Source organism: Pelobates fuscus, chromosome 8, assembly GCF_036172605.1.
Source record: "Pelobates fuscus isolate aPelFus1 chromosome 8, aPelFus1.pri, whole genome shotgun sequence".
Classification (NCBI taxonomy): Eukaryota; Metazoa; Chordata; class Amphibia; order Anura; family Pelobatidae; genus Pelobates; species Pelobates fuscus.
The window spans coordinates 171822281-171833056 of record NC_086324.1 but is presented as its reverse complement, the minus strand read 5'-3'; the positions used below and the strand labels follow the sequence as shown (position 1 = coordinate 171833056).

The 10776-nt window shown below is 47.6% G+C and overlaps 1 protein-coding gene across 1 annotated transcript; it reads right to left on the bottom strand.

Moving 5' to 3' along the window:
* Positions 1 to 1185: 1185 nt before the first annotated feature.
* On the bottom strand, positions 1186 to 9479 carry LOC134571022 (zymogen granule membrane protein 16-like). The gene is made up of 4 exons (XM_063429062.1): positions 9443 to 9479; positions 7989 to 8032; positions 2617 to 2749; positions 1186 to 1827 (listed from the first exon to the last, which is right to left on the bottom strand). The coding sequence occupies exons 2-4, from the start codon at positions 8029 to 8031 to the stop codon at positions 1503 to 1505; spliced, it is 501 nt and encodes a 166-aa protein (XP_063285132.1). The 5' UTR covers position 8032; positions 9443 to 9479; the 3' UTR covers positions 1186 to 1502.
* Between the last annotated feature and the right edge of the window lie 1297 nt (positions 9480 to 10776).

The window sequence follows — 10776 nt, the reverse complement described above, 5'->3', positions numbered from 1 at the left end:
CTATCTTAGCTTTTTGCCTCAGGTATTGTTTTAGGGTTATAACTGTTTGACTATTCTTTACCTATCTAAGCGAATTCAATTATTTAATTACTTAGAGGCTCAGGGGTAGTTGAGTCACTTGATAGTTTTATTCAATGTCCCTTTTCTGTGAAGTGAGGGAATATGTGGATACCAGCTGACCCCCATGATCTCTTCCAACCTTCTAATTATCTATAGAGGGGTCTAAGCTAAGAAGTTAATAATCACCATTGAGCTTCTTTGCTGGAATTGATTACACGGACACATTGTAACTTATATAGCTATATGACCCTACGTCTGGATTGATACACTAGTGGCCATCAGTTATCCATTTTGAAATATTACACTTTTTCTAAACTTTATTCACGTCACTTTCACGTAGCTCCGTTTGTTGTTTTTGGAACCTAATAAAGTCATTGTACTTTTCATTTATTAATTTTTTTTCCTTTTAATACTATAAATATTACTTTTTGCCCTTTGAGCTCTTGTTCAATGACTTTTCCTTTGTGGGTAATTTTGTTGGTTTCGTGCCCTTTTTTTTGAGGTCTGATCTAATCTATTTTAATGACAATAACTACACAACCAGAAAAACACACACACACACACACACACACACTCTCTCTCTCTCTCTCTCTCTCTCTCTCTCTCTCTCTCTCTCTCTCTCTCTCTCTCTCTCTCTCTCTCTCTCTCTCTCTCTCTCTCTCTCTCTCTCTCTCTCTCTCTCTCTCTCTCTCTCTCTCTCTCTCTCTCTCTCTCTCTCTCTCTCTCTCCCCCCCCATTACTGGGAATCAGCAAATCACAGGGCTCCACAGCAAAACACCCAGTAATGTGCAATGTGTATCAGTGATGCATAGAGCTCCACAGCAAAACAACTCTAAGCAACAAAAATACAATTCTTAGCCCAGGGATGGTTAGGATGGCCCAGCCTGGGCAGGCATTTTCATATTTTACATGAGGGCAGCTAGGTCTCCTTATGCTTAATCTGGATGCAATTGAATCACACTACTCCCCTCATCCCCCAATTAATATAAACACTGTTAGTGGTGGTGAAGTTAATAAATGGCATTGTAGAAGGCACAAACTCAAGATCAGGGGGTAAAATGAGCCAACAGCTTGAATTCCTCCCAAACAATGGCACTGTGTTACGAAGAAAGACACAAAGCATAATACGTTTTAGACAGTAGATTTAATTAAACAAAAACTCAAAGGTGACATTCATGGTAAGCGTGTTAGCACAGAGTGCCATAAAATATAATTAGAATGGGAGAGACAGTGAAAGTCTAAAAGTAATGGGCAGTACAGAAGTCTCAGTTGTACAGGGAAGTGAGATAGTGTGCAGTGTGCAACGCTCTGCTATTTCTCCCAGGTGGGGAAACTACACAGGTGTAGTGATGCTCTGCAGGTATAAAGGAAGACTCTGCAGGAGGTAAGGTTATGTTTGGAGCTGCAATGTTCTGCAGGCTATGGTGGGATTATCTTCACAGTTACTTGTTGCAATGGGTACAGCTACTTGTGGGATAGTCCCAGTGGAAGCCGATGGCATCAATGACAGACCCAGAGCTCCCGCTGAAGAAGCGTAGTACAGTGTTGGGGAAGAGGGGCACCGCGTTAAAGCTGGTTCCATAATCTTTACCAAATGGAAACTGGCGTCCTTTGTTGGTAACAAACACCAGTTTTCTGATGTAGGTTGAGTATTTCCCTGATACCTGGATGATATGTTCACCGGGGTGGAGAAAAACCTCCTCCACATCTCCAAAAATGGTGCCTCCGTAATATGTAGACCATGTTGTTCCGTATCGAACCTGCAACCTGGGTGGGCAAAACAGAAGAGAACTTAATATAGCATCTCACCTCACTAGAGGTCCTTCAAACATCTGCAGTCATTCACTAGACTAGACCATCAACAAACCTGTGACTAAGCCATCAGTAGACTTGCAGTAGTTCTTCAGCAATCTATCATTAACCATCACTAGACTTTCAATAGCATGTCACCAAAATATCACAAGCCATCGGTAGAAGTCCAATAGTCCATCACCAAATTGTGACTCATCTATCTCTAGACTTCCGTGGAGCCTTTCAGCACACATACATGAATTTCACGTCAGGTTTCAATTAGAGCTTCAGCTGAATCGACTCAAAAGCCCCTAACCACACTCTAACAGGGCCCCCACTACACTATAATTGGACCCTCACCACACTCTAACTGGACCCTCTCTACACTCTAACTGGACCCTCACTACATTCTAACTGGGCCCTCACCACACTCTAAATGGACCTTTATTACACTCTAAATGGACCATCTCAACACTGTAACTGAACCCTCACTACATTATATATGATTAGGCCTCACGGCCGAAACGTTGTATCCTTTTTTGTCCTGTGTGATCCAAAATAAATACTATTTGTCGTTTTCACCCTACATTGTGATGTCTGTGGACTTTTATATTTTACTGTTCCTGGTGTGGGCAGCAGACCTCCTTCCACGGTGCTCCCTCATATTTGCAGTACTTCATTGACTTTACACGGGGACCGTCACTACTTTCTAACTGGACCCTCGCCACAAAGAAAGTATCTTCATATTCCCGCGGTATTCCTCACCCTATAATGTAGTTGCGATTCAGACGGACTCGTAATGCAGTGATTGGTCCATCCAGCTGGTTTCCGGAGTGTGAGAAACGCTTTCCTCCACCGCCACCATATTCACCGGAGTAGGAGGAGCTGCGTGGCTGTGCTGGGGAAGAAAAAGGGAAAAAAATATGGAAAATGCAGAAACTGACATAAAAGAAGGTGAGAAATTATACTGGAAAACAAACAAAAATCTAAGAGAGGGAACAATCTGATCCATCCCCACACTTCTACTAATCCTTCCCCCCACACTGCTACTGATCCATCCCCACACACTGCTACTGATCCATCCCCACACACTGCTACTGATCCATCCCCACACACTGCTACTGATAGATCCCGACACACTGCTGCTGATCCATCTCCACACACTTCTACTGATCTATCCCCTCACACTGCTACTGATCCATCTCCACATACTGCTACTGATCCATCCCCGCACACTTCTACTGATCCATCCCCGCACACTGCTGCTGATCCATCCCCGCACACTGCTACTGATCCATCCCCGCACACTGCTGCTGATCCATCCCCGCACACTGCTGCTGATCCATCCCCACACACTGCTACTGATCCATCCCCGCACACTGCTGCTGATCCATCCCCGCACACTGCTACTGATCCATCCCCGCACACTGCTGCTGATCCATCCCCGCACACTGCTACTGATCCATCCCCGCACACTGCTGCTGATCCATCCCCGCACACTGCTACTGATCCATCCCCGCACACTGCTGCTGATCCATCCCCGCACACTGCTACTGATCCATCCCCGCACACTGCTGCTGATCCATCCCCACACACTGCTACTGATCCATCCCCACACACTGCTACTGATCCATCCCCGCACACTGCTGCTGATCCATCCCCACACACTGCTACTGATCCATCCCCACACACTGCTACTGATCCATCCCCGCACACTGCTGCTGATCTATCCCCACACACTGCTGCTGATCCATCCCCACATACTGCTACTGATCTATCCCCTCACACTGCTACTGATCTATCCCCGCACACTGCTACTGATCCATCCCCGCACACTGCTGCTGATCCATCCCCACACACTGCTACTGATCTATCCCCTCACACTGCTACTGATCCATCCCCGCACACTGCTACTGATCCATCCCCACATACTGCTACTGATCTATCCCCTCACACTGCTACTGATCTATCCCCACACACTGCTACTGATCCATCCCCGCACACTGCTGCTGATCCATCCCCACACACTGCTACTGATCCATCTCCATACACTGCTACTGATCTATCCCCGCACACTGCTACTGATCCATCCCCTCACACTGCTACTGATCTATCCCCGCACACTGCTACTGATCCATCCCCGCACACTGCTGCTGATCCATCCCCGCACACTGCTGCTGATCCATCCCCACACACTGCTACTGATCCATCCCCACACACTGCTACTGATCCATCTCCACATACTGCTACTGATCCATCCCCGCACACTGCTACTGATCCATCTCCACATACTGCTACTGATCTATCCCCTCACACTGCTACTGATCTATCCCCGCACACTGCTACTGATCCATCCCCGCACACTGCTACTGATCCATCCCCGCACACTGCTGCTGATCCATCCCCACACACTGCTACTGATCCATCCCCACACACTGCTACTGATCCATCTCCACATACTGCTACTGATCCATCCCCGCACACTGCTGCTGATCCATCCCCACACACTGCTACTGATCCATCCCTTCATACTGCTACTGATCTATCCCCCCACACTGCTGCTGATCCATCCCCACACACTGCTACTGATCCATCCCCACACACTGCTACTGATCCATCCCCGCACACTACTGCTGATCCATCCCCACACACTGCTACTGATCCATCCCCGCACACTGCTGCTGATCCATCCCCACACACTGCTACTGATCCATCTCCATACACTGCTACTGATCTATCCCCGCACACTGCTACTGATCCATCCCCTCACACTGCTACTGATCTATCCCCGCACACTGCTACTGATCCATCCCCGCACACTGCTACTGATCCATCCCCGCACACTGCTGCTGATCCATCCCCACACACTGCTACTGATCCATCCCCGCACACTGCTACTGATCCATCCCCGCACACTGCTGCTGATCCATCCCCACACACTGCTACTGATCCATCCCCACACACTGCTACTGATCCATCCCCGCACACTGCTGCTGATCCATCCCCACACACTGCTACTGATCTATCCCCTCACACTGCTACTGATCCATCCCCACACACTGCTACTGATCCATCCCCGCACACTGCTGCTGATCCATCCCCACACACTGCTACTGATCCATCCCCACACACTGCTACTGATCCACCCCGCACACTGCTGCTGATCCATCCCCACACACTGCTACTGATCCATCCCCACACACTGCTACTGATCCATCCCCACACACTGCTGCTGATCCATCCCCACACACTGCTGCTGATCCATCCCCCCATACTGCTACTGATCTATCCCCTCACACTGCTACTGATCTATCCCCGCACACTGCTACTGATCCATCCCCGCACACTGCTGCTGATCCATCCCCACACACTGCTACTGATCTATCCCCTCACACTGCTACTGATCCATCCCCGCACACTGCTACTGATCCATCCCCACATACTGCTACTGATCTATCCCCTCACACTGCTACTGATCTATCCCGCACACGGCTACTGATCCATCCCCGCACACTGCTGCTGATCCATCCCCACACACTGCTACTGATCCATCCCCACACACTGCTACTGATCCATCCCCGCACACTACTGCTGATCCATCCCCACACACTGCTACTGATCCATCCCCGCACACTGCTGCTGATCCATCCCCACACACTGCTACTGATCCATCTCCATACACTGCTACTGATCTATCCCCGCACACTGCTACTGATCCATCCCCTCACACTGCTACTGATCTATCCCCGCACACTGCTACTGATCCATCCCCGCACACTGCTACTGATCCATCCCCGCACACTGCTGCTGATCCATCCCCACACACTGCTACTGATCCATCCCCACACACTGCTACTGATCCATCTCCACATACTGCTACTGATCCATCCCCGCACACTGCTACTGATCCATCCCCACCCACTGCTACTGATCCATCCCTTCATACTGCTACTGATCTATCCCCCCACACTGCTACTGATCTATCCCCGCACACTGCTACTGATCCATCCCCGCACACTGCTGCTGATCCATCCCCACACACTGCTACTGATCCATCCCCACACACTGCTACTGATCCATCCCCGCACACTGCTGCTGATCCATCCCCACACACTGCTACTGATCCATCCCCACACACTGCTACTGATCCATCCCCGCACACTGCTGCTGATCCATCCCCACACACTGCTGCTGATCCATCCCCACATACTGCTACTGATCTATCCCCTCACACTGCTACTGATCTATCCCCGCACACTGCTACTGATCCATCCCCGCACACTGCTGCTGATCCATCCCCACACACTGCTACTGATCTATCCCCTCACACTGCTACTGATCCATCCCCGCACACTGCTACTGATCCATCCCCACATACTGCTACTGATCTATCCCCTCACACTGCTACTGATCTATCCCCACACACTGCTACTGATCCATCCCCGCACACTGCTGCTGATCCATCCCCACACACTGCTACTGATCCATCTCCATACACTGCTACTGATCTATCCCCGCACACTGCTACTGATCCATCCCCTCACACTGCTACTGATCTATCCCCGCACACTGCTACTGATCCATCCCCGCACACTGCTGCTGATCCATCCCCGCACACTGCTGCTGATCCATCCCCACACACTGCTACTGATCCATCCCCACACACTGCTACTGATCCATCTCCACATACTGCTACTGATCCATCCCCGCACACTGCTACTGATCCATCTCCACATACTGCTACTGATCTATCCCCTCACACTGCTACTGATCTATCCCCGCACACTGCTACTGATCCATCCCCGCACACTGCTACTGATCCATCCCCGCACACTGCTGCTGATCCATCCCCACACACTGCTACTGATCCATCCCCACACACTGCTACTGATCCATCTCCACATACTGCTACTGATCCATCCCCGCACACTGCTGCTGATCCATCCCCACACACTGCTACTGATCCATCCCTTCATACTGCTACTGATCTATCCCCCCACACTGCTGCTGATCCATGCCCACACACTGCTACTGATCCATCCCCACACACTGCTACTGATCCATCCCCACACACTGCTACTGATCCATCTCCACATACTGCTACTGATTCATCCCCACACACTGCTACTGATCCATCCCGCACACTGCTACTGATCCATCCCGCACACTGCTACTGATCCAGCCCGCACACTGCTACTGATAAATCCCCGCACACTGCTGATGATCCATCCCCGCACACTGCTACTGATCCATCTCCACATACTGCTACTGATCCATCCCCACACACTGCTACTGATCCATCTCCACATACTGCTACTGATCCATCCCCGCACACTGCTACTGATCCATCCCCACACACTGCTACTGATCCATCTCCTCATACTGCTACTGATCCATCCCCGCACACTGCTACTGATCCAGCCCGCACACTGCTACTGATCCAGCCCGCACACTGCTACTGATCCATCCCCACACACTGCTACTGATCCATCTCCACATACTGCTACTGATCCATCCCCGCACACTGCTACTGATCCATCTCCACATACTGCTACTGATCCATCCCCACACACTGCTACTGATCCATCTCCACATACTGCTACTGATCCATCCCCGCACACTGCTACTGATCCAGCCCGCACACTGCTACTGATCCAGCCCGTACACTGCTACTGATAAATCCCCACATACTGCTGCTGATCCATCCCCGCACACTGCTGCTGATCCATCCCCGCACACTGCTACTGATCCATCTCCACATACTGCTACTGATCCATCCCGCACACTGCTACTGATCCAGCCCGCACACTGCTACTGATCCAGCCCGCACACTGCTACTGATAAATCCCTGCACACTGCTACTGATCCATCCCCACACACTGCTGCTGATCCATCCCAACACATTGCTACTGATCCATCCCCACTCACTGCTACTGATCCATCCCCGCACACTGCTGCTGATCCATCCCCACATACTGCTGCTGATCCACCCACACACGTACAATGAGAGAAATATACAGAAACATAGACTGACAAAGAGACAGAAAGACAGAGAGACAGACAAGAGACAGAGAAAGATAGACAGAGGGACACACATACAGATAGAGAGACAGCCATCAAAAGAGGAGGTAACTCACCTGCAATGACGCAGATCACACTCAGCAGGATCCAGAGCAACATTCTGCAGAGACATACAGAGCATTACTCCATTGTACCCTGCAGAGCACTATCCCTACCAAAATCTGCAGAGCACTTTTCCCACACACGGTGCAAGAGTAAATACATCCCATTATCCTGCATCTCAATAACCATCCCCTGCAGAGCATTATCCCCAACCCAATATATCCTGCAGAGCATTCTCCCCAATATTCTCTGCAGAGCACTATCCCCAATATATCCTGCGGAGCATTCTCCCCAATATACCCTGCGGAGCATTCTCCCTAATATATCCTGCAGAGCATTCTCCCCAATATACCCTGCAGAGCATTCTCACAAATATACCCTGCAGAGCACTATCCCCAATATATCCTGCAGAGCATTCTCCCCAATATACCCTGCAGAGCATTATCCCAATACACCCTGCAGAGCATCTACCTAATGCACTGTACAGCACAATAAAAGTTACAAATTACCGAATGTCCCCACATATCCTTTTTATGGTGAATATTTGTTCTAAATCATTATGTAAAGCTTTATTCCTACAATTCTATTAAATACCCAGCAGAATGATCTATTCAATATATTACAAAGAGCTGTACCCTGCAGAGCGATGATCCTATACATTGCAAGGCAGTAATGGAGAGTACTTATCACATACTGTGTATACCTCATATTATATACTGTGTATACTACATATCATATACTGCGTATACTACATATTATATACTGTGTATACTACATATTATATACTGTGTATACTAAATATCATATACTGTGTATACTACATATCATATATACTGTGTATACTACATATTATATACTGTGTATACTACATATCATATACTGTGTATACTACATATCATATACTGTGTATACTACATATTATATACTGTGTATACTACATATCATTTACTGTGTATACTACATATTATTTACTGTGTATACTACATATTATATACTGTGTATACTAAATATCATATACTGTGTATACTACATATTATATACTGTGTATACTACATATTATATACCGAGCATACTACATATTATATACCGAGCATACTACATATTATATACCGAGCATACTACATATTATATACCGAGCATACTACATATTATATACCAAGCATACTACATATTATATACCGAGCATACTACATATTATATACTGCGTATACTACATATTATATACCGAGCATACTGCATATTATATACTGTGTATACTACATATTATATACCGTGCATACTACATATTATATACTGTGTTTACTACATATTATATACTGTGTTTACTACATATTATCTGTGTAGATTCTAGTTTTACATTACGAAAGATTAACCCATGATGTGCCTCAGAGTTGGCTGTCCTACAGAGCATTAAGGTTTGGGATTCTCGCAGAGCATCATGTACCTGTAGAGCCTCCGTAACACCTACCTGTCAGAGTATTTGGTGTCTGGGTCCGGGCCAGTGATAGAGGGGTCCTATATACAGGGAGAAGTGAATTTATGAGAGGAACCCACCTTCTTAGCAAATATTGCTGCATTGGACGGACAGCTGCAAGGCAGTTGGGTGGGGGCACCTGGGCTGGGGCAGATAAGAGGGATTACGTGAGATAGAGGATAACACCTTTATTTTCTACCATTGCGTTTCCATCCTTATCTGTACTTTATATGTACCCAGTATAACTTAACGAGTGTCAGCTCAGCTGCTAGATATGAGAAATTTAACCAGGAACTTTGGATCCTGATGACTAAGTGACTTATGGACTGGGCCAATATGTTCACCTCCCTTGCCCCTTCTATTAGATTAGGACCATTATGGCACTTTGCCCAACCAACTCCTATCAGCCCCAGCCAGACACCATCATGGCAGCAGCACTCACTTTCAGATACAATATAAACCGCAGGGGTCCGATTAACCCATCACGCTCAGCCAATCATTAAGGTCCAGGTTGGATGGGAATGCCCATGATAACGCGGAACTGTCAGAATTATCAAGACAGCTGAACAGGGTTTTTAAAGCTTTAATGATGCACAGCGCTGTTGTAGTTATGGTGCTTAGACAAAGTAAGATTTTGGAGTTTCCTTGATCCATTTCTGGGGCAGAGGAACAAGATACAAAGTTACTTCATACAGGGGTATGTTTTCATGGCAGCAGGGGCTATGCCATATACCAGTCTCTGCGTATTACATGTCTCTGCGTATTACATGTCTCTGCGTATTACACGTCTCTGCGTATTACACGTCTCTGCGTATTACATGTCTCTGCGTATTACATGTCTCTGCGTATTACATGTCTCTGCGTATTTCATGTCTCTGCGTATTTCATGTCTCTGCGTATTACACGTCTCTGCGTATTACATGTCTCTGCGTATTACATGTCTCTGCGTATTACATGTCTCTGCGTATTACATGTCTCTGCATATTACATGTCTCTGCGTATTACACGTCTCTGCATATTACACGTCTCTGCGTATTACACGTCTCTGCGTATTACACGTCTCTGCGTAGTACACGTCTCTGCGTATTACACGTCTCTGCGTATTACACGTCTCTGCGTAGTACACGTCTCTGCGTATTACACGTCTCTGCGTAGTACACGTCTCTGCGTATTACACGTCTCTGCGTAGTACACGTCTCTGCGTAGTACACGTCTCTGCGTATTTCATGTCTCTGCGTATTTCATGTCTCTGCTTATTTCATGTCTCTGCATATTACATGTCTCTGCGTATTACATGTCTCTGCGTATTACATGTCTCTGCGTATTAC

What these genes read in the sequence shown, in the direction of transcription:
- LOC134571022 (XM_063429062.1), bottom strand. Translation starts at nt 8,031, where the DNA reads ATGTTGCTCTGGATCCTGCTGAGTGTGATCTGCGTCATTGCAG. An exon ending in TGTGATCTGCGTCATTGCAG is followed by an intron (nt 2,750 to 7,988) that starts GTGAGTTACCTC and finishes TTTCTTCCCCAG; the next exon opens with CACAGCCACGCAGCTCCTCC. An exon ending in AATCGCAACTACATTATAGG is followed by an intron (nt 1,828 to 2,616) that starts GTGAGGAATACC and finishes TTGCCCACCCAG; the next exon opens with GTTGCAGGTTCGATACGGAA.